General features: G+C 37.4%; 1 protein-coding gene across 5 annotated transcripts in view; it reads right to left on the bottom strand.

Moving 5' to 3' along the window:
* PHF3 (PHD finger protein 3) overlaps positions 1 to 16,120 on the bottom strand; it is a 78,771-nt gene extending 62,651 nt beyond the window's left edge. Inside the window, exons 1-3 of one of the 5 annotated variants that reach the window (XM_054557667.2) lie at positions 15,987 to 16,112; positions 10,381 to 10,430; positions 5,308 to 5,576 (exon numbers count right to left, since the gene is read on the bottom strand). In XM_054557667.2, the coding sequence (XP_054413642.1) occupies positions 5,308 to 5,551 (244 nt within the window). In that variant the 5' untranslated portion in view covers positions 5,552 to 5,576; positions 10,381 to 10,430; positions 15,987 to 16,112. Of the gene's footprint in view, positions 1 to 5,307; positions 5,577 to 8,672; positions 9,120 to 10,380; positions 10,431 to 15,313; positions 15,846 to 15,986 lie in introns of those variants that run through there. The other 4 variants (XM_063724843.1, XM_054557666.2, XM_024248169.3 and 1 more) reach the window with 4 other exon arrangements.
* Positions 16,121 to 25,708: the final 9,588 nt, after the last annotated feature.

Here is a 25,708-nt window from a genome sequence, read left to right as displayed (position 1 = left end):
CTAAGAACAGAACTACCATATGATCTAGCAATCCCACCACTGGGCATAAATAGCCAAAGGAAAAGAAATCAGTATCTCTGCACTCCCATGTTTATTACAGCACTATTCACAATAGCCAAAATATGAAATCGACCTAAGTGTCTACCAACAGGTGGATGAATAAGAAAATGTGGTATATATACACAATGGAATACTAACTAACCATTAAAAAAGAACAAAATTCTGCCATTATGGGAACACAGATGAGCTCTAGGACATTAGGAGAAATAAGCCTGGCACAGAAATATAAATACCGCATGCTCTCACTCATATATAGCAGCAAAAGAGTTGAGCTCACAGAAGTAGACAGTACAATAGTGATTACTAGAGTTGGGGAAGGGGAAGGAGCAGGGGGAATAGCCAGAAGTTTGTTAACAGATACAAAATCACAACTAGGCAGGGCATGGTGGCACACACCTGTAATCCCAGCACTTTGGGAGGCCAAGGCAGGCAGATCACTTGAGGTCAGGAGTTCAAGACTAGCCTGGTCAACATGGTGAAACCCTGTCTCTACCAAAAATACAAAAACTAGCTGGGCATGGTGGCAGGCCTCTGTAATCCCAGCTACTCAGGAGGCTGAGGCAAGAGAATCACTTGAACCCGGGAGGTGGAGGTTGCAGTGAGCCAAGATCAGCCCCCTGCACTCTAGCCTGGATGACAGAGAAAAACTCCATCTCAAAAAGAAGGAAAAAAAAGAAAAAATTACAGCTAGATAGGAGGAATAAATTCTAGTACTCAATTATTAACACTATAGAGTAACTATAATTAACAATTTATTGTGCATTTCCAAATAGCTAGAAGGGCAACTTTTGAATGTTCCTAACACAAAGAAATGAAAAATATTTGAGCTGATAAATATGCAAATTAACCTAATTTGATCATTACGTATTGTACACATGCATAAAAATATCACTGTACCCCACAAATATGTACAATTATGCATCAAAAACAATTTTTTAAAACTCGATTCTCAAAAATAAGTTATTAGTGTAAAAAGTTCGCTGAAGCACAGAAGCTTTAAAAAAATCAAATACTAATAATAAACAAAAACAGTCAAGACTCCAGTGAAGATATAGAATGAACTTATATGTGTAGTTGGATTCAGAGATCTAATTAATATGCACAAATAGCCCCACCAACCCCCAAGAAAGTACAAATAGGGAGTAATAAATATCTGAAAACTGAATTTTACTAGACCAGAGAGCCACTGTTTAGTTCAATGTACTGTCTGACTGAAATGCTGTCCAAGAGAAGCACAAAGACATAAAACCCAAAACTTTTTAAACAAATCTGTGACACACTGGTACACCAAACCTTTTTTCCAGAACAAGTGCAATATAATTTTTCCAATATTACATAGATGAATTCCGTCTAGTGATAAAGGAGCCTCAAACTAGGTATGATTAAAGTTTAACATTCACATGCCAAAAAAAGGGACTAAATCACACTATTACTGATAGTTTTACTAATTGTAAAACTAGTCTTAACGTATATTACAAGTATTACAACACTTTGCTTGAAAGCAGTGCAAGTAAAAATTCTATCGAACAACACTGCTTGATGTCATATAATATCAATGTCATTTATGATAAGAAAGCAACATGTGATGTAAGCAGGTGTTTTCCTTTAGTTGAAAAAATACTCAATTACACAATACGAATCAACTCTTCCCAAATATTTGGGATACCTGTAAGAGTTCGATGACTTTTTAATTTGCTTAACCTCCAAAAACCATACTAGAGAATTTTTTTTTAATTAAGTGAATGATCATTTTGCTAGCCATAATGCAGCCTTGAAAGGACATCCTGGTTTCACTGAAGGACGCAGTAGCTACAAGTAGTAACCTACAGTAGTAGATAAAAATGCTATTTGAATGAAAGGCTGCTCTAAACACGTTTCTACAGTATGTCTGTTTTGTCGGTCTTAAAACAATGCTGAACTATATTGTAAAAACTAAAGATATCAACTTACAGCCACTGAACATTTATTTTCAATATACCATATTAAGCAATGGATTGTAAACACAAGATTGTTCCACACTTATGAATCATAGCTTAGCTGTCAATGTAAAAAGGGAACACATTTGTTTGTAAAATGAGAGATAAAATAAACATTTCTTCATAACACTGATAATGCCAGTAAACACCATTTCAGTGATTTTGAATACACTCCTCAAGTGGTATATATAAACAGTATATTCAGTATCTCAAACCTGTTACTTGGGAAAATACTCTTTTGCTCACTCGCTAGAGGTTAAAAAAATGTATTAATGGGCACATCTAAAAACCATATGCAAACACTACAATTAGATGAAGTAATACTTGACACAGTCAAAAGCATTCAAAGAAGAAAGCTGGCTGCTTTCTCTTAAAATGAAACAATTGGCATCCCAACTTTTGTGTATCCAACAGAGCACTAAACGTAATCTTCTATGTTTCTTATTTTTATAATTTTCTAAAACTATGATTTTTTGAGACAGCTGAAATACAATCCAAATCACTATGTCAACAACAAAAATACTGGTCCGAAACCAACCTGGTTCATCATAACAGAAAAGATGATGTAGCAATTATTTTGGTAGCTAATTTTAGCGCTAAGGTTACAAAACAGCCACAATCTATAGCTTTCATTGGTCTAAGGAATACAAATAGGATTATTTCCCTGCTTAGCTTCAATGAAAACAGCTAGTAAAAGCCTATAGTGCCAGAAACAACAATCTGGGCAAGAACTATGTTGTTTTTATTTAAAAACAGCTGAAGTTATTTATAAATAGCTGAAAGTTACTGTCCACACAGGGTTTTCATCAATAATTACAATAAGATTTCCCAGGCCAAGCACAGTGGCTCACACCTGTAATCCCAGCACTCTGTGAGACAGAGGCCGGAGGACAGCTTGAGGCCAGGAGTTAGAGACCAGCCTGGGCAATATAACAAGACCCTGTCTCTACCAAAATAAATGAATAAATGAATAAATAAGTAAATAAATAAGATTTCTTCTTTGCAATTATCTCTTAAATCTAACAAAAAGTTAAATTTTTTTTCAAAAATGTTTTCCATTTTGCTTTCAGAAAATGTGCGGGCCTTTTACTGACCCAAATATCCCAAAAGGAAAAGAACTTTGAAGAAATCAAGATAAATCCCCTGCTAGATGGCACAATGAATTTAAACAATCCTAAACAGAAAAGCCTTAGTAAGTTTCCCCCACATATTTCCTTACATATCTTAAAAACATACACACTATACATATATCAATACAAACATTCTGCTACAGAATCAAAGATAAATAATTCTAGTAAACAAACTTTAATATCAGAAAATTTAGGAAGTAATTTAAGTTCCTAAATTTAAAAGTTCATTTAAAAGATAACAGAATCATAAATAATAAATCATATCTCAAAAAATTTCTCTGTACTTCATAAAGGTGCTCTAAGTCCTCTATTAGCAAAACAAATGTACAACAAAACTGAAGAGATTTTTCACATTAATAAAAACTTTTCATATCAACAGAAATCAATTTTTAAAAAAGGACAGGAAGTAGGAATACAGGTATTACTATAGGGGTGCAATTTTATAAGTAATAAAGTCTAACAAGATGACACATGTGTCAGTTCCACATCCAATATAACCACCCTTGAAGGTAATTGGAGTTCCAGCAACAACCATGTTAATATTAAATAAATGTTTTTCCTGAATTTGGACTAAACTAGGAAACAGTGAGCATACAACCAAACACTGTCAAAGATGCTTAAAAATAAAGATAATTAGAGCTACTATACTGACACAAGCACCAAAGTAAAACACTGGAACAATGCATACATAAAACAAAATTTTAAAAGCTTTAAAACATTTAGAATACAACAACAGAACAATGTAAACCTAAGTAATAACACAACATAATATAAATAATTCAGAGATACACTATTAGCAAGCAATTCAAAAGATCTCAGTTTTAAGTTGTTAAAATGAAGCTTCCTAGTAGCCAGTGTTGAGGTCCTCAGGCGGAGTAACCTGACAAACTTAAGGGCGAACAGCAGACCACCTATTCCCAACTTTAAGTATTGCCATATTAAATTTAAAATATATATAGAAAATGTTTTTAAAAATGAAAAATATGCTGAATAAACTGTACAGGAGAAAAAGTCTAGTCAATGGAAAACAAACCAACATCATATAAACCTGAGAACTATTTACTCTAGGGAATGGTGAGGGAAAACCTTACTGTTCCATGGGAGGCTGATTTTACCTTTACCTATAATTTTACTCACAGAATAGCTATTAGTAATTGCCACAACGTTTACAGTAATATTTTCTCTGCTTTATAAAAGAAAAACTGTTTTTCATACATTAACATGACAAAGTAATTTCTTATTCAGAATAGTTTAGCCTTACAGAAAATTACTATCTTCAGTCTTTCAGTTACTTCAACTATAGACCCTTTTCTGTCCAACAGGAATATAAGACACATACATCATTTTAAATTTTCAAGTAGTCACTTTTTAAAAGGCAAAAAAACCGAAACAAGTGACATAAATTTTAACCACAAATATCCAAAATATCACCTCAGCACATAAGTAACATAAAAAAATTGAAGAAATATTTTTTAACTTTTTTTCATACTGAGTCTTCAAAATCTAATGTGCATCTTATAGCACATCTCAATTAGGACCAGACTCATTGCAAGTGACCAGACTCATTGCAAGTGACATGTGGCTAGTGTTTACTGTCCAGGGCAGCAGAGGTATAGCGTTCTTTCTCTGGTTTTAAGATACATGTACAAAATACCAAAGGAGGTGAAATGAGAGCAAACAATGTAAATATTTCAGGGGCTGGGAGGTATGCTGAGAAAGGTCAATTCAGCCATCCCTCCTGACTCCAGCAGGCCAAAGGTGACCACAATGTCTCAATTTGCCGGGCAATCCCTATTTACTAAAGAGTCCCAATTTACACCTGTTGTCATGATGTAATTATTAAAGTACTCTCTGTAATTCTAATAAGTGTCCCATACTGGATAATAAATTATATGGTCACCCTACCTATATCCATAATATCCTTGAGGATAACTCCACACTCCTTGGAAGAAAATTTAGTTTAAATTTTAATTCTGATGCCTGGAAAAGAAGTTCTAAATTCAAAGGAAATAACCCTAAATTTACTACCCTCCTCATTTAAAAAAAAAAAAAAAAAAAGAAAAAAAGAAAAAAGAAAAAGCTGCTGAAAATTTTTTTATTTTAAATTGCAGACTAAAAAAAAAAAAAAAAGTAAGAATTACCTGTTGAACAAGGCATCTGGAAATTGGGATCATTGCTATCCAAAACAGGCAAACAGAACTGGTTACTTGCAGATCCTAGCATAGGATCCTTATCGCTGAGCATGTTCTTCAGCGAGTCCTCTAAGACATTTTGACTTGCACTAAAATCCTCACAGACTTCATTCTCCAGGTTGGATCCTAGAAATAGGGCATCATCTAAGTGTTCAGTAGGAATTAAATGATTAAATGTATCAACTATATCCATGAAGACTTCTGTGTGTCTTTCAGCCCTATAGAAAGACAAAAAAAATACCATAAGAAATAAAGCTATCAATTGAAAATCACCTAATACCAAATTATTTTAATAGTTTTGAGTCTAAGAACACACTTAAGGTATTTCTGAATTGTTGTTTAAAAAAAAAAAAATCCTCACTTGTTTTTAGAATATACATTTGGAAATGTAGAACGAATCTTTACTAAATAATGTTTCTTCATCATGCATGTAGTATATCATTTTACCAGAAATCCTACTAAATGTTTACTCAGTTCATTATTTTTAGAAAAAAAAAACCATGTATATAGTCCATTAACTTGACACATACGAAAGAATTACATGGCTTAAAGCATAAAAACAATTGTTTTTAACAACACCCTTTTCACAAATTAAGCATCAGACACTGCTTTTACAATAAGTCCACATAAAAGAGCTAAAATCAAATATTTTAAATTTTTATCCCATACCTATTAAAACCATAAAGTAGCCTTGTTTTATTTACAAAGTATTAAAATTATTTAAAGAAAGGTAATATATATAGACAAAGGGCTTTTATTGTGGGGGAAGAGGTGGAAAATGAAAAAGAAACTATTAACCCAACAAATCAAAACTTAAAAGACTACACACGCACACAAAGATGTGCACAAACACACCTTTTTTCAAGGCCCCCTTTTAGGATAAAAACAAGATAAATGACACAAAGACAATCTACATCACGTATTTAGATTTATTTTAGTTATGTGTGGTCTATACAAGTATCAAGTTAGTCTCCCATTTGAATTGTACCTACATTGCTCAGCAAAAGTCATTTCAAAGCTCTACAGGAGCCTCAATTATGAAAAGTTAAACCAATTAAGTTAAACCGGTTTGAGACAAAACTGAATCAACATATTTTAGGGGGTGGAAAGTCAACCGAAAAAAATTAATATTAATTTAACAAAAAATCCCAGTGATTAACCTATAACATCCTGGGCTCTTTAATTCCAAGATTTTTGAGATTAGCTCCAAATCTAACAAAATTTCCTCAAACTAGTCTTGAATTCTCTCCCCCTATAAAAATGAGGGAAGAATTTCAGATACAAGCTAACATTCCCTAGTTATATATGTCATACTGTACTAAACATTTTACCAACATTTACATAATTTAAGCCCCAATAATAGGGTCTATTATCATCCCTGCATTATTTTTTAAAAAATGCACTTGAATAATTTAAATGTCTTCCCCAAAGTCACAAAACAGAGCCAAAATTCTAGCCTGGGTTTCAAGCTCCACAGCCCATACCCATTAATAAGTGTTACCCTTTCACACTGAGCTAAGGGCTGGGATGATCTGACTCATTAAGGGCTCTTTAAAAACAATTTTCCTGCCAGGCCCAGTGGCTCATGCCTGTATTCCTAGCACTTCGGGAAGTGGGCAGATCACTAGAGCCCAGGAGTTGGAGACCAGCCTAGGCAACAAGGCGAAACCACGTCTCTACAAAAAAAAAAATGCAAAAATCAGCCAGGTGTGGTAACGTGTGCCTGTAGACCCAGTTACTCAGGCGGCTGAGTTGGGAGGATCACTTGAGCTCGGGAGGAGGTTGCAGCGAAATCAACCCACTGCACTCCAGCCTGGCAAAAGAGCCAGACTCTGTGTCAAAAAAAAAAAAAATTCCAACAAATTAGTGACTGCCTGGGGCCACAAATAGGGAAAGGATGAACTGCAAAAGGGCAGGTGGATACCTGAGAGATGACGGAAACGTCCTAAATCTTGGTTGTGATAATGGCTTCACGAATCTGTTCATTTTTAATGAATGCATTTATTATACCTCAATTTTTTTAAAAAAATAAGCAAAGAAAATTCCTCTCTCACAAAAATTAATGTCCTTCTAAATAGAAGTTTCAGTATCTCTTCTCATTTTTTTCCATTTATTTACATTGATATGTTAATAAAGCACTGAAAGAAAATGCTAACTACTTTACAGATTTGCTGCTTATTTTATATGCATTCCCTCAATTGACAGAAAATTGTAGCTAGCAATGCTGAAGAAAACTCAGGACAAGTTCCTTTAGGAATTCCCTACCACTATATGATCTCAGTGCCAAAGAAAGTCTCAATTATCATACATCACCAATACTTACGCCCAATATGTTTTTAGGTTCCAAAAAAATTTAGTATATTAAATTCTGGTAATTAAAAATAATTTATGAAAATATTCACTAAATGTTTACTAGAACTACCAATGAATTCATTTATCTGAACATGCTGGAATCCAATACTGCAAGCCAAAGCCACCTCCTCTTCAGAGAGTTGCATCCCAATTAGTAATCTTTTTTCTCAGATCAATCAAAAAGAAAAAAGGCAGTTTCAGCCCTAGAAACAAATGGCTAACCTTCCTTCAAAAAACGGTATACTGAATCTACTGAAAAAGTAAATGCACTTGTTACCATAGCAACATGAGGCCAGCAAATTCTGCAAACTTCCTATGAGGTCTTCCTGTTGTACCAACTATATGCTGTGAGCTTGCAAGTGATGGGAACATTCACAACATTCAGAAGCTATGGTCACAAAGCTCAAGATCACATAGCTATACTGAAGACCAGGCCATTCTAACTAGTCATCTAAAGGAGCAATTTTTTTTGTTTTCAATAATACCGCTATTAGTGAAACCATCCTAAAACTCCTTCACTGAAAGTGGCTTCAGAGCCTGCAATATATTTCTTGAAGATCAATTTTTTTAAAATAAAGCATATTGTAAATAAAATGGGTCAAGTTTTCCAGTACTGTTTTTAAGTCAAAACTATTATGACTTATAAAGTATGCTTCCCCAGATTTAAACAGGCATTATCGGGAAAAAGGTTTCCACAGTCACAAGTGGAGATAGACTGAAGTTATGTTTCTTTAACGATACCGTTTATTTATTCATCAAATGTTTACTAAGCAGCTACCATTGTGTGAGACATGTTTAGTAGGCTAATGAAAATGGGAATCTTCTAAGAACATAGTAATAAAGCGTATCACATTTGTGAGTCCAAAGAAGACAATTTCCACAGGACAAACCACAATCCTAGTGTTTCGTGGGACACGTTTTAAGGAAAATTGTTATAAATGAGTCAGAATAATTTTTCTTACGTGGTTCCAACTGGCTCTGGAGGTAATTCCAAAGAGAAAATGTCAAAAATGAACAGTATGTAGCCATCCAAAAGAACTCCCTTGAAAGTAACATTTACTGGAGGTATAATTCATTTTTAAAAATCAGTTTCAGATATAAAGTGATCAGTCTCAAAAATAAAATAGCTCTAATGCTAAATAGGCAAACAAATTAGCCAAATGTAGAAATATTTACTCACTTGTAATGGATACACTAATCTATTAAACACAATGTGGTACCCTGGATTCGATCATGAACAGAAAAGGGACAGTAGCAAAAAAAAAAAAAAACTTGTAAAATCAGAATAAAGTCTGTAATTTACCATTATTATTGGTAATACACCAATAATAATAATCTCTGTTCTGATAAAGGCACTAGCTTTATGTCAGATGTTAATAATCAGGGAAACTAGATAAGAGTATATAGAAACACTACACACCCTTTGCAACTTTTCTATAAATATAAAATTATTACAAAATAAAGTCTTAAAAAAAACTAATCTAAGAATATTCTGGGATACCTAGTAATTTGGCTAACAAAGATAATCAGATCTAATTAAGGGGGAAAATTAGGAGCCAATTTAGTATCTTTGTTAATTAAACAAATTGTCTAATTTAAACAAATTCCTGTTTCTTACACTAAAATTTTACTTAAATGCTTTCCTATATTTGGCATTCTAAATTTAATAAAACATAGTAAGCCCATCTACTGGCATTCTAAATAAGTAAAACATAATAAGCCTATATAGGGTGTATTTTAAATGGCTAATGATATGCGTATATCCAATTAAATCCGTATTGGTAATTTGGGAATATACATGTTAAAGTCAGAAATTGTTTCTGGGTAAATTCATGTTTACGGACAACAGAATATATGCAGCTAAGTATATAAGTGAATAATCTGCATAATTCAAAATTATTCATTTACTCATACATGTGTTAAGCATCTACCACAAAGCATTTTAAGTCTAGTGAAATGAACCCGTCTGAAAGTCGAAGAACTCACAATTCAAAACGACATAAACACATAAGCAAATACAACACGTATAAACATCACAACAAAATGCTAAGTGCCGTATTGAAGGGCTTCACAGAGGAAGGTGAAACTCAGGAAGCTAACAAAGGCTAGGCAGGTGATGATGTGTAAGCTGGATCCTAAAGGTCCAGAGGATATTCTAGGCAAAGGGAATAGCATGTCTTAATTATGAATGGCTGAGTTTGGTCCTGATGGACCATTTATAAAGACTCAGAATACAACTAAAAATAATTAGTACTAATTTGCCAAATAAAATTTAATCTGAGTCCAAAGATATTTCCTGCTTTAAAATGTGTTTCATCTGTAATTCGCAGAGAATTATACTGAAGCCAGGTTTAGTTTATACTAACAAAACAGCCTAATTGCTTTCCAAGTGTTTCAAGCATTAATGGAATACAAAAAGATGAGATTTAGAAAGTGTCAACAACAACAAAAAAATTTCACTTTAGGCTGGGCGCCATGGCTCACACCTGTAATCCCAGCACTTTGGGAGGACGAGGCGGGCAGATCACCTGAGGTTAGGAGTTTGAGACCAGCCTGACCAATATGGCGAAACCCTGTCTCTACTAAAAACAAAAAAGATTAGCTGAGTGTGGTGGTGCATGCCTGTAATCCCAGCTACTTGGGAGGCTGAGGTGGGAGAATAGCTTGAACCTGGGAGGCAGAGGTTGCAGTGAGCCAAGATCGCACCATTGCACTCCAGCCTGGAAGACAAAAACAAAACTCCGTCTCAAAAAAAAAAAATAATAATAAAATAAATTACACTTTACAAAAACTCACTTTAACAGCAAATTAAAATTCTCTATCCCAACTTTTTAAAAACACCTTCAAAGTAAACCTATGAATTCTATCCTATTATTTCCTAAAACACACACACACACACACACACACACCTAACAATAAATCACTAAAGCTATCAAAGGCCAAAGAGGTTACATACTAAGATGAAGTTGTCTCTCACGTAGTCTACATTTGTGTCTGTGGGTGTGTGTGTAGTGGGGTGGTGTGAGGGGAGCAAAAATATATCAGGAGACTAATATCGCTGAAGAAAAGTTATACAAGGCAATAGTGATGGTGGTGGTGATGGGGGATTGGTCTATGTATGATAGTAAGTGAAGGCCTCACAGCGTAACATTTGAACCAAAACCTGAAGTGATGTAGTGATCAATGCATAAATGCCGAAGAGCAATCCAGACAAAGACCTAGAAATACAAAGGTCTTAAAAGTGGAGCACACTTGATGCCTTCAGCCCCCATACCATCGTTTAAATTAAGCAATTTCATCAGGCATGCTTACTAAAAACAAATTCCTAATAGGCGGTAGCAGTAGAAGAACAAAATTACTACCAATAATGATGATAAAACAAAACTTCTTGTGCTCAAACTTCAAGACAGGCATTGTTCTACATGCTTTATATCTATAATTCTCAATCAGAGGTGAGTATGCCCATGCAGAGACCATCTGCCATGTCTAGAGACATTTTTGGTCATCACAACTGGAAAGGGTACTACTTGCATCTAGTAAACATACTATAATGCACTAGGACAGCCCCACACACACACATAAAATTATCCAGCCAAAAATGTCAACAGTGCCAAGTTTAAGAAATTCTGCTCTACATTTATTAATTCATTTAATCCTCAAAACAACCTTATATTATCCTGATTATATAAAAATTGAAATAAAATGAAATTAGGATCAAAGAGTTTAAATAATTTGCCATAGTAGGTGATGGAACTAAAAGTTGTTTGGTTTTGTTTGTTAAAGCTATCTCCTACAGGAAGAACAGAGCTAAAATCCGAACCCAGTAAATTTCATTTAAGAGTCAATGTGCTTACGACTACCCTATGTGTTTGTAAGGTTAAACTCACTGGATGTTTACTGTGTGCAAGGCATTGTGCTAAACAAATTAAATGCATCATGCCATTTAATCCTCACAACCAAACCACTAGGCAGGTACTATCATCCCCAATTTACAAGAGAGGGGCTAAAGTTTAGCAAAGTTACACCCAATATTACAAAATAAATAAGTGACAGAGCCAGGACTCAAATCCACTCTGCATTACACCAAGGTCAGTTCTTAACTACTATGATATGACAACACTGAAGATGAATCATGGGTTATCCTTCGAGGACAGAGTCAAAAATTAGTAAGTGGTTAGGCCATGTGGTATGACACAATACTACAAAGTATCATTCTACAAAGCAATTCAAACTAGTCATCTACTCTACACCCCCACTTCAAATTCTGTTTCAGTTTCGTTAGTTAGAATCTATTGGCAAGACATCATTAAAGAAAGCAAGAATCATAACTTCTTTTCTAAATGTATCTGGTAAAAAGAAGATATCAAGGTGTCTGCTGCACAAAGACAACTAAGACCAAAGCAGACCTAAGTCCCTAGGAAAGGATCAGAAGATGTTGAAACTGGCAAACGCAGAATTACAGTAGCCAACAGTAACAAGAAAGAGTTAACTTCAAAGTTTACAACTATATTGGCATTATATCATAACTGACATTATAAGCATTAGGAATTTGAATAAACCACCAAAGTAGTGGACCTAGCTCATCATTAAAACTATGGCCTAGGTAGTAACAGCCCAAGCTAACGTGTAATTGGCACACACTATATGCCAGGCCCTGTGTATCGTATGCATTATCTCATTAGTTCCTCACAGCGACTCTGTAAGGTAGGTGCAATAATTAGTCCTTTCTCTTTAGAGCAAACTGAGACCCAGATAATTACATAATTTGCCCAAGGTCACATACCTAATATTCCTACATTTGAACCCATTCAGTGTGATTCCTGAGCCTACACTTTTACACTCTATAATGCACTCTACACATTAATTTTTATGCTTTTAATATATCATTAATGAAATATTAAAAAATGCTAGAAACAAAAGTGACTTATCCTTCTTCCAAAATAAAACAGGAATATGCACCTAGCCACCCTCTACACATAAAAAAAAAAAAAAAGTAAGCCTCAATGCGTGTGAACATCATTAGAGGAAAAGCAATTTATCAGCTACAAACTTTTCCATTTATTTTCAGTCTAAAACTTTATGCTTTCATGTGCCCAGCTCACACAAATTACAAACGAATTAAAATATTAAAGTTTAGCCTTTCTGTATAATCTGCCATGCTCTTCAAAACTGTCTAATAAAGTTAGATTATGCCAACAGGTTAAAACTTCTGGAAATATCTTAAAATTTTTACTGAACTATTTCTCTATATCCAGTCTTCACTGTATAATAGTCATAAAATTTTAAAATACCATTTAAAATGGTCTAAATTAAGCACATTATGCAGGACAATAATTGTCAAGTCCACACATATAGCAATTCCTTATAAAACTCTTGATATTTTCCCCTTTAACTCTAATATACTGATTAACATCAGATATCAATGAATCTTGTTTCCCAGACTATAATATCTTTACTGAGAATAGAAACAGCCTCAGGGTCTCATGTATGTTTAATCACAACAATACTCTCAATATCTTTCCATGTGTAATCAAAGGGCAACAATTAAAGAATATTTCTTGACTGTGTTCTCAAAAATGCAACAGTATCATAAATGTCTAACAGTTTGCCAAGTAATTTTTATAGTTGAAAAAGTGTCTATCCTTCTGAAAAGATACTCCAGAATTCTGAGAGGGTGCTCCAAAAAGAAATAAGAGAAACAGAACCCAAGATATACTTTTCCAGAAAAGAAAAAAATCCAGCAGCCACTTGTCAGAAAGAATTCTTGAAATGTGGATGAATAAAAACTGTTAGAAATCAGCACCCTAAGAATCCTGAACTCCTTGACACTGTGTGGTGAAATAGTTATTGGTAATACACAAACCTAAATGTTGACCAAAAAATCTCATTATCTCACTAAAAAACAGAAAAGTTATTATCTCCAGAAAAAACATATGTAAAAAGGACTTTATGAGAAATTTAAATGGATCTTAAGAAGGCAAAATTTATCAAAAAAGCAAACACCATCCCACCATGTTAAGGAAGACAAACATCACCTATTTTAGTAACTGAAACACAGAATTGTATGTATAATTTTCATTCACCGGTTTTTCCAAGTAGGCCTTATACTATGAAAAAAATCTAAGCTCTTGATTTTGCAATACTCCAAATTGTCACTTGCTGCCTCCCAACTTTTATAAGTAATACATTACATATGTCAAAGACTGTCAACTTTCCTAGTGGATTCCAATACTCAATAAAATTTAAATTTTAATAACATGGTTTGAAATGATTAAAGACAAATTCCTTTCAATTTTTCTACCTTGAAATGTGCATCTCACCAAACCGATTTTTTACCTACATTTACATCGACCACTTCTCAGAGGTGACTTTTCTGATTATGCAACATATAAGTATACCATAAGATCAACATGATAAAGTTATCTGAAGTCTATCCCAACAAGAGAGAATGCATAATTCAGGTGTATGCAAAAGCAGTAAAATAAACTAAATTTTTCTCTTCTTCAATAAATGAACCTATAAAGAATGTAAATAAGAGGCAAACTTTTGTCCCATCACTGGCTCATTTTTATCATTTTGACAAATTACCGAGTACAGCTATCTGAAAAAGCTTAAAATCTAAACTTGTAATCTTTTTACATAAAAGTAGCCCATTTCAGGACTGATTGTGTGGCTCAATCAGAGAAATCATCACTCCTGAAAGTCTGCCACTGAACTCTGCTATCACCAGAAAATGAAGTATGTATTGTAAAATAATAATAACAGTGATAATGACAATGATGATGATGAAGGAATCATTATGGTAATATATAGCCAGTAAACAGATGAATGAAGAGAAAAATTAGTGGGGAAAAGGTCTAAGTGATAACTAAAGTTTAAAATTACCATTTAAAATAACAATAATCTTTACACAACACCTTTTTGTGCTGTGGAAGGGAGCCATAAATTCAAAAACCTAAGTATACTACAATAGAAAAGTTTCTGGTGCTTTGACTCAACATGTCGCTCTATCACAAACATACATCTTTTTCTACAAATATTTTCACAGTTCCAAACACTTCATTCAGGAATCAAGAAATGAATAACTGAGGCGTAGTTTTGTTAGGTCTTAAACAATCACTTTGACAAAGGGAAGACAACTTCGACCCCAAAATAGTAACTAAATACAACAACGTACTGTGTAAGTACTCCCTATAGAGTTTACTGCATTGGTTTTTAAATTTAGCTTAAAATAAGATAGCAAAGTTAGTATTTAGAGAAGCCTCAATAATCGATTATTCTTTTTAAATTAAATATCTCTACATGTAATGCAGATTAGGACTAGAATATTAAAGCAGTGTTGCCACTTAACATTAATCCAGGAACATATTCTACGCGTGACTACTGGAAAGCACTAATAACCACCCCAAATCTAAAGTCCCTAGGAATTGGCATTTAAAAGCCCAAAGATGGAAAAAGGTCACCTAACCCGGCAACACATCCTGAGGGAAAGGAGGGACACAGGACTCCGTGCGCGATATCAACATTCTCTTCCTTTCTACTCTCCGCACCGCCCCCGCCCCCCGTGTCAGGTGATCAGTTATTTAGCACCATTAACACGTACGTATCGACAAGTGGTTCATTAAATTACATGTATTATCGGGAAGGCAAGAGTCTAGGCTTCTCATTTCAAACTAAGCAAAAGGAGTCGACAGTTTGAGTCCCAGGCACAAAAGCGCGCGGTAACTGGAGAATAAATGAAACAGCAACTCTCATCTCCAAAAAGCAGCAGCAGGGAGCAGCCTAGCAGCCAGGGCCAGTCCCAGTTTCCCGAAACCAAGGCCCAAAGCTCCATGCTGAGGCTCCCTGAGAGGGAAGAGGCCCTAAGGGCCGGATCCGGCGGCCTGCGAGCCGGGCCTTCCAGGCAGCGCCCGCCGTGCCTCGGGCCTGCGCGCCCGCGCCTCAGCGGCGGCGCGGCGCCCTCGCGGCAGACGGCTGGGTACCAGTGGTCGGGAGAGAGGCCGCGGTCCCGACCCTCAGCCTGGCGACCGCGTCGCTGCGACTCCCTCCCCAGCCCGCGGTCCAAATGGTCCACAGGCGGCAGAGGCGCGGCCCAGGTAGGCCGAGGACGCTGCGCAAGAGGCCCGAGAGGCGATCTCTCCGCTGTGCGGGAGAAAAGCGCGAAGAGTCCGCCGCGGGAGGGGCGGAGAGGCCCGCGGAGGCGCTGTGCGTGTGGAAGGGGATGGGGGAGGGGAGGATTGCCCGTCTCCCTGGCCGCGGCCACAGCCGCAACTCACCCAGCTCCGCCAGACGAGCGCTACCACTGGCAGCAAGAGGAAGATGGTGGACGCTGCCGCCGCCGAAGAGGAGGAGGAGGGGGCCCGGTGGGTGCCGCGGAGAGGGGGTACGCGCAGGACGTCGGCGTCGCTGCCACAGCCTCTTTTCCTCCCGGGACCGAATGGCTGCTGCTGACGACACTATTCTTGGCTTCCGCGCCGCCCTCCTAATCCTCGTTGCAGCCGCCGCCGCCCTGAGCCCGAAGGTCGCTTGCCGCGTGGGGACCGTACGACGGCGCGAGACCCCGCAGCCATCGGCGTGCGGCGGCGGCGCGGGAGCTGGAGAGGGGCCGTGTCACGTGACCCCACTGTTTACCGTTCCGGGGGCCGCGGCCTGCGTCGCTGCCGCGCCTGCGCGCTGTGGGGCCTCGAGCGCCGCGCCTCCGTGGGGCCCCGGGCTGCAGCGCTTCCCGGCGTTGCCGCGCCCCTCCCTGTCTTCGGAGGACGCGGCACCGCCTGCGGGCTTCTAGCTCACACCTCCGGGCCGCCGGGAGGGGCGAATCAGAGGAGCGCTTTTTCTCGACCGTAATAAGCACTAAGGCTTCACAGTTAATGTAATATTGATGCGCAGCTCCCCAACCCCAGGTACTTTTTATTAATTGACTGTGAGTTCAAGAATGGTAGAATAGGATGGAGTAGATGAGCCCTCTGCCCAAATATCTGTGCTGGCTCGGCACAGCAGCCTTACCATTAACTACCTCCGTTACGCTCACCCTACATGGCTGATCTACCTCAGGACTCAAATTGCTACCTCCAAGAAACATTCCTGGTATCCAGTAAGCAGTCTTCAGAATATGGTCCCAGGTTTCCCTGAGGGGTCGCCAAGACCTTTCAGAAGAGCCTCCATTCCTTTGCCAGGAGCACGTGTCTAAGGCCAAATTTTCTTCCCACCCTTCAACCAAAACAGTATATAGCAGCTGCTTCAATGCAGAAACAGATAAGAGAATCCAGCCATCTTCTATTAAGCCAGACATTGAGGAAATTTGCAAAAATTTTAAATATAACCCTTTTATTAATTTGGAAAATATACTTTTCATAAATACATTATTTGTGGTAACAAATATTGTATAGAGGTCCAGAGACAAAAAAAGTTTGAGACCCACTGGTCTGCTTCCACAGACACTTGAGCTAACCCCTATCTCAGCCCTTAATAAGCACTGTGAAGTAATTGTTGCTTGTCAGTCACTCCAACCAAAAGGAGCTACTTAGGGACAGAGTTTGTGGCTTTTATCTACAGGGACTATTACAGTATTCAGCCAGTACCTGCTGAGCACCTTACTGTGTGGTCTGCACTGTTCTAAACCTTTACAGTACTTGTTGATTTAAGCTTTAGACCAACCGCAGCCCACATTGTAAGATTAGCGCAGGGTGGAAGAATAAGTCACAGGCATGTGGTGAAGATCTGTTCTTTCCTCTCTCTAGTCTTCTGATATTTTAAGCACTCTCAATAGCAAATGCTCTTCTACAAAGGAAGTTTGGGTTGTCCTGATTCCACTGGATTCTTAGAGTTTCACTCCCTGTCTTGACTAATCAATCCCTCAAGACTTTGTTTTACAATCTTTTTGTAATGTGTTTTTGAGAAAGGAAAATAGAAATGAGTAATTTTTTTTTAATTCTCACTTGGGATGTCTGGGATGAATCATAAAAATAAGCCTAATGTTATCCTTACTCTTCTGATGGATCTCAGTGTGACGTTTTAAGAGGGCGTTCGGAAAGAGCAAAATTATTGTTATAAACAAAATCCAACCCCGAAGGAATTCAATAGAGTAGAACTTGATGAGGGAGACCACTAGCTGGAAAATCCCTTAGAAGGGCTGAGGAAAACTTACCTTCTCAGAGAAGTTGTAATAAATTTAAGATAAAACAAAATGGAGATTAAAAGAAAATGTAAGAATCATAAGACTGTCACATTTACAAAGCAAAGATTTCTGATCCTAAAAAAGTCAACAAGCTTGCCATAGGCATGATGTTTTGATTCTGTTATTTTGAACCAGCCTAGTGCCCAGATTCACATTTGTCCACTAATGGTCTTTGCTTTTTGCTTCCAGATGTAAACATGAACTGTTTATCTTATATCCAATTCATAGAAAGGTTAGTAGAAGAAAGAACCAGCATAATAATACTGACAACAGCTATAACTGCACACAGGACTTATTGGAAGATCAGATTGTATCAGTAACATTGAAAACTCCAAATTAACTTGGGAAAATTAAATTTGGTAGGAAAACAAGACAGAGTAATTGATAATGACTAAAACTGACAATGTATTTGTATTTAACTAAAAAATTATGAAAGAAGGAAAAGTGATAAAATTTGGATCTTGCAAAACATTGACTCAAGAAAACTGAGCCTGGCAGAGATTAAGACCATGAAAGACAGTACACAATGTAGATACAAAAGTCAATTTTGATATGAAAAATGCTTGTCATCACTGAAACATTGGTCCCTACAGTATCAGTAAACTAAATATGGAAAAAAAATTGGAAGAATTAACCACTATGAACAGAAAGTCAATAAAAATATTAAATTTATTTAATGAAGTTTTTTCTGGCAAACAGTTTGTAGACACATGTACTTTCATGTTAATTTAGAATAGATCTAAATGTTTGTATGCTTAAACACAGAATCAAAACAGTGGGGTCAAAAGATCTCAAACTCAGCCGGGTGCGGTGGCTCACGCCTGTAATCCTAGCACTTTGAGAGGCCAAGGCAGGTGGATCACCGGAGGTCAGGAGTTTGAGACCAGCCTGGCCAACATAGTGAAACCCCGTCTCTACTAAAAATACAAAAATTAGCCGGGCATGGTGGCAGTCCCATGTAATCCTAGCTACTCTGGAGGCTGAGGCAGGAGAATGGCTTGAACCTGGGAGGTGGAGGTTGCAGTGACCCGAGATGGCACCACTGCATTCCAGCCTGGGCGTCAGAGTGACAGAGACAAAAAACAAAACAACTCAAACTCATTTTACCGAGATCATCATTGAACTTGGAGGCTTAAGTTACAACACTTTTCCTTACATCGTTGACTTGCTGCCTTCCACACATTTTTTTTCCTAGTTTCTCCGGAAAGATAGCCCATAGCTACTCAGGCTTTCAGCAGTAAACAGTGGGTGAAAAGAAGTGCAAGCCCCACCGGGAGGTTAAAATTTCCATGGCTTACCTCTGTTGAGGGGGTGGGGCCTAGGAAGGCTGAGTCAAACAATAAAATAAAGCTTTCCCATGCATCAGGACTGCACAAGCTATAAAGCGCCTTTGTAAACTTCAGCAACTTTAAGGCATAGGAAAAGAGCAGAGAGAGACCTGAGGCATCAGATTTTTAACCAACTCTGTGATTAACCATCTTTGTGATCTTATCTCTCTAAGCTCCTCTGCATTACTCTCCCTGCCAACACACTTCATTTGCTCATTTGTTTATTCATTTGTTCCATTATGCACCCCAATAGGTTTCAGAAATAAATGGTATTGTTCCTGCCCTCAAAGAACTCAGAAGAGTGGCAGTAGATAATTAGGATTCAGCCTGGTGTGACAGTAGTTGGTGCAAAAGACCCATATTCGTGTTTTATCTGGCCTGGAGTGGGTATGGGGGCATTTCTGACAAAAGGGATGTCCTCAAGGTCAAAGAAGTACCAGAGAGCTTGATGTGTTTCAGGAACTACAAATGATTCATTATCTGAATTGAACATGTTGCAGCCATGAAAATAATCAAAATTCTTTTAACAAAGAAACTATCCGTGATGTTGTCCCTCGGTGACAATGTTACCTCCCTACTTGAAATCTTTTCATAGTTCTCCAAAATATAAAGAATAAAATCCAGGCCGGGTGCAGTGGCTCACGCCTGTGATCCCAGCACTTTGGGAGGCTGAGGCAGGTAGTTCACCTGAGGTCAAGAGTTTTAGACCAGCCTGGCCAACATGGGGAAACCTTGTCTCTACTAAAAACACAAAAATTAGCCAAGCGTGGTGGTGCGTGCCTGTAATCCCAGCTACTCAGGAGGCTGAGACAGGAGAATTGCTTGAACCCAGGAGGTGGAGGTTGCAGTGAGCCAAGATCACACCACTGCACTCCAGCCTGGGTGACAAAGCGAGACTCCATCTCAAAAAATAAAAATAAAAATAAAACCCAAACTTCTTAATGTAATCAAGGCCCTTTAGGATTGGTCCTTGCCAACTCTTCAGTCTCTTCTCTCCCTGTTTCCTGCTTTTTAGCTTATGATACAACAATACCTAATTACTTACTGTTTTCTACACACATCCACACAATGTCCCTCAACCTGAAGTTTTTGCTTATGCTGCTCCTTCTGACAGGAATGCCCCTTCCCAAATGGCCCCAAAAGCCTCATAATTCCTCCTCTCACTTTATCTGAATTGTTTCTGCATCCTTTAAAGATGCAGTTCAATGAGGTATCCATCACACTTAATGGTGAAAAGATAGAGGCATCCCCACTCAAGCCAGGGTTACACAAGGCTGCCACTATCACCACCATTATTCAATATTTGCCAATACTAAAAGGCAGGAAAAGAAATGGTAGCTATAAAAAAGGAAAGGACACAAAAGACCATTATTTGCATATAATAAAAACTGCCTAACAGAGAATCAACGAAACAACTGCTAGCAGTAAAGAGTTGCCTTGGTACTATTTAAAAATCAGTGAAAAAAATAATGGCTTTCCCATAAACAGCAATCATCAGTAGAGTACAGTAGGGAAAATAAATTCCAACAAAAATATAAAACATTTAAGCAGCATAACAGGAAAAAAATGTGCGTTTTTTATATGTACACAAAAAGAAAAGCTATACATATAAAGAAACAACCCAGAATAGCCAAAACAATATTGAAAAAGAAGTGGAAAGGTGGAGGACACACACTTCCTGATTTCAACACTTATAATGAAGTAACAGTAATCAAGACAGTGTGGTACTGGCATAAAGATAGACATATACATCAATGGAATAGAATTGAAAGTTTAGAAATAAAACCATGTGTCTATTTTCAAAAGACTTTTGACAAGAGTGCCAAGAATACAATGGGGAAAGAATAGTCTTTTCAACACATGGTCCTGAGAACCACTGATCAGCCACCTACAAAAGAATGGAGTGGGATCCCCACCTCAAACCACGTACAAAAATTACCTCAAAATGAATCTACCAGACTTCAGTTATAACAAAGAGGCGAAGAGCACCTGATATGGGATAGTGAAATACAACTTTTATCTGATTAAAGACTGGTTTCCCAGTTGCTAGAGCAATCGTTTGTACTCTGAGCACATTCAGAATCAGAATCACAAAATACGATTGAAAGCAAGTTTATGTTGCATGCTCCTAGGCCCAGAAAGTAGAGAAGCAAAAGGAAGCGCCTTTAGTTTAAAAGCACAGCAAATGTTACAGCTCTCCCTACTCCAGGCAGAAGACTAAAGGTTAAGTGTCCCCTGCAGTTTGTGGTTTCCCAAGATGCTGCATCAACCAGTCCAAAGGTGGAGAAGCAACTTGAACTGGAAGCACAGTAAATTGGAGCAACAGCAGAATGCATGTCCATTAGGCAAAGCTGCCTTTGGAATGAGGGTTAGGGGACCTGCTTCTTATGGGGCTAAATAGAACCATGCCTTTTCTCGAAAGGGACCATGCTAGCATTCCTGAGCTAGGTGCCCACTCATAAGCCTTTCAAATTATTTCACTAAAAGCCAATAACTTGTTTGTAATTTGTGTTTAAATTCCAACTATAACAGAAGAAAAAAGTTGTAAAATCTTGTGTACAACTTAATGTCTACAGAGAGAGAAAGCCTCAAGAAAATGTAAAATTTGCTTGGAGGGTCCAGGCTCTACAAGGACATTTTTTTCAGTAAGTCCCGCCAATAGAAATATGTAGAAAACTTGGTTGATCACAAATTGGAATTCAGAAGACATATTGGAAAGATTGGAAGGGAGGGCCAGAAATGAGGATTTCCTCAAACTAGAGGAGGTGCTGGGAGTTGAAAAGGTGAATTTGTGTGATAGCAGACAACCAGGGAAGTCATATGAAAAGAACATTCTAGAAGAAGAAAAGGCTAATTCCAAGATACTATAGTAGTAACACATTTGGGAGGTTCTAGAAGCAGAAAGAAGGCTAGTCTGACTGGAGTATAGGGTGCAAGACAGAAAGATGAGAGATTAGCAAGAACAAGGCAAGATGTTTAGAATCTACTATAAATAAAATGAGAAGCTATGGGAGTATTAAAAGTAAAAAGTGACATCTGATTTTTTTGGTAACAGTTGTTATTAAGATATAATTCACATACCATATAATTTGCCCATTTAAAGTGTACCATTCAATGATTTTTTAGTACTTTTTTAGTATATTTAGTGCATTTAGCACAGAATTGTACAACCATCACCACAGTCAATTTTAGATCATTTTCATAGTGCCAAAAAATTCCATACCTTTTGGTCATTATCACCCATGCTTTATTCCCTCACCAGCCCTAGGAAACCACTAATATGTCATTAATTGTCTCTGGATTTGTCTATTCTGGACATTTCTTACAAATGGAATCATATAACGTGGTCTCTTGTGACTGACTTCTTTTACTTAGCTTTAATGTATTCAAGGTTTGTTCATGTTATAGCAAGCATCAGTACTGCACTTCTTTTTATTACCAATAATATCTTATTGTATGGGTATGCCACAATTTTGATCCATTGACATTGATGGACATTTGGGTTGTTCCTACTTTTTGGCCTTTATGAATAATGCGACATAAACATTCATATACAAGCTTCTGTGTGGACATTCACTTCTCTTGTGGTTATACTTAGAAATGAAATTTCTGGGTCTTATGACAGCTTTATGTCTAGCAATTTTTTTTTTTTTTTTTTTTTTGAGACAGAGTCTTGTTCTGTCACCTAAGCTGGAGTGTAGTGGCGCAATCTCGGTTCACTGCAAACTCCGCCTCCTGGATTCAAGCAATTCTCGTGCCTCAGCCCCCCAAGTAGCTGGGATAACAGGTGTGCACCACCATGCCTGGATAATTTTTGTATTTTTAGTAGAGATGGGGTCTCACCATGTTGGCTACGCTGGTCTGGCCACCTGGAACTCCTGACATCAAGCAATCCACCTGCCTCAGCCTCCCAAAGTGCTGGGAATATAGGCGTGAGCAACCATGCCTGGCCTATGTTCAACAGTTTTAAGAATTGCCAAACTGTCTTTCAAAGTAGCTGTACCATTTTACATTCCTAAACAGTAATGTATAAAGGTTCTAATTTCTTCACTTCCTCTCCAACGCTTGTTATTATCTGACTCTTTGATTATTTATATCTCATTAGGTGTGAAGTAGTATCCCATTGTATGATTTTCAATAAACCTATTCATATTTTCTATTTTCTCTTGAGTCTAATTAGTTGATATAGTTTCCTAGGAAATTGTTCATAATGTCTACATTTTCCTATTTAGCGGGACAAACTTTTTATTTTCATTATTCTCTTACTTTTTCAGGTCCTTTGTATTTATAGCTTTATCAACATTTTTTTCCTCATTTTTCTAATGTTCTGCCTTCTACAATTTTGTTTGATTAATTTTACCAAAGGTTTGTCTATTTTGTTATCATTTTAAATCATTTTCAGCTTTGTTAACCCGCTCTACTACATCTTTGTTTTCTATTCTTTGATTTGTCTTGCACATTGCTCAAACTACTTTAAGGAAAATGAATTTCAGCCAAACAAGAGTGAACAATTATGGTTGAATGCCTATAAAAGCGAAAATAACAGATATTCCATTGCAGAAATCCAAGAGGCTGAGAAAAATAGTGTTGCATGGACCAGTGTGGTAATAATAGGATTGAAGGAGATTTAAACACAGCCAGACTATCCTTTGTAAGTAGAACTGACAAGGTATACTAATGGATTAGATGCGGGACTAAGGAGAAAGAAGTTAAGAAGTTCAAGATTTGGCATCTAAGTAACAGGATGAAAGATGGTATTATTTGCTGGATTTGGAGAAGATTGGTGTGGGAGCAGATTAGGGTGCAGGGGTACAATGATTCTGTGGTGGGCATTTCACAAATTTTATGTTGGAAATATCTGTGAGATATCCAAGTGAGACTTTAAAATGAATAGTTGGATATAAAAGCTTAGAATTTAGGAGTGATGGTAGAGCTGAAGTTATGAATTTTTCAAGCAGTCAGCATACACTAGATGATACTTAAAGCCACAGGACTAGATTAGATTACCTGAGGAGTAAATGTAGACAGAAGGATAAAAGGAGCTGAGATGGATCTGTGGAGCATGGCAACGTGTAGAGGTTGAGAGGAGGATGTAGCAGAAATCTTATAGCCAGGAACTTGCTTCAGGTGATCTCTGGAAGCTGACACAATCATGCAGGTGAGGCCAGACAAGATAGTCCTTCCTGATTATACTTTATTTATTTATTTATAGACACAGTTTGACTCTGTCCCCCAGGCTGGAGTGCAGTGGCACGATCATGGCTTACTGCACCCTCCACCTCCGGATAGCTGGGATTACAGGCGCATGCCACCATGCACGCTGGGCTAATTTTTGTATTATTAGTAGAGACTTGGTTTCGCCATGTTGGCCAGGCTGGTCTTGAACTCTTGACCTCAGGTGACCCGCCCGCCCGCCTCAGCCTCCTAAAGTGCTGCAATTACATGGATTACATGCATGAGCCACCATGCCCAGCCAATACTTTTGATACATATTTAAAGAAAAGCTTATGATACAAAGTTTTGTGTACTGCTTCAAGAAGATGTTTCTGATTATTTTGAGAAAAGGTCTTAAGATTGTTGTGCCCTTCGCTATGCATATGCCATCAGGGAAATTCAGAAGGTGGAAATTTCTGAAAGTCAAATGACCCAGTTTCTTCAATAGATTAATGACATTAAAAAAATAAACTAGAAAGGGAAGGTGAAATATTATTGATTAAAAGAGACTTAACACATGAAACAAATACAGTACGTGGATTTTCTTTGGATTCTGGTTTGAACAGACTAGTAAACAGCTGAACAAACTAATAACTGAAACATAAAGACATTTTAAAGCAATTGGAGGAAATTGAACAGACTAAATATTTAAGGCCTTTAGAAATTTTTGTTTAGTGTGGTAACTGTATTGGGCTATGTTTTCTAAAAATCCCTTGTTTTTTAGAAATTCATGTGGACATTTATATAAGTGAAACAGTCTGTTATCTAGAATTTTATTTTAAAAACTCCAGAAAAAATAATTAAGATTAAAATTAATGGATGGAGGCTAGATGAAAGAAGAATGACAAAATGCTAATAATTATAAATACTAGGAGATGGGTACAAGAGGGCTTATAATACTGTTCTCACTCTGCTTTTATGTATGTTTTTAAAATTTCACAATAAAAAGTAAAATTAGAAAAGATCGTTGCTTTCACATGTGCATATTTATTTATTTATTTATTTATTTGAGATCGAGTCTCTCTCTATCGCCAGGCTGGAGTGCAGTGATGCAATCTTGGCTCACTGCAACCTCTACCTCCCGGGTTCAAGCGATTCTCCTGCCTCAGCCTCCTGAGTAGCTGGGACTACAGGAGTGGTCACCACGTCCAGCTAATTTTTGTATTTTTAGTAGAGAGGGTTTCACCATGTTGGCCAGGATGGTCTCAATCTCTTCACCTTGTGATCCGCCTGCCTCGGCATCGCAAAGTGCTGGGATTACAGGTGTGAGCCACCGCGCCTG

Source organism: Pongo abelii, chromosome 5, assembly GCF_028885655.2.
Source record: "Pongo abelii isolate AG06213 chromosome 5, NHGRI_mPonAbe1-v2.0_pri, whole genome shotgun sequence".
NCBI lineage: Eukaryota > Metazoa > Chordata > Mammalia > Primates > Hominidae > Pongo > Pongo abelii.
The sequence above is the reverse complement of the archived record's forward strand: the minus strand, read 5'-3'. Positions and strand labels throughout refer to the sequence as shown.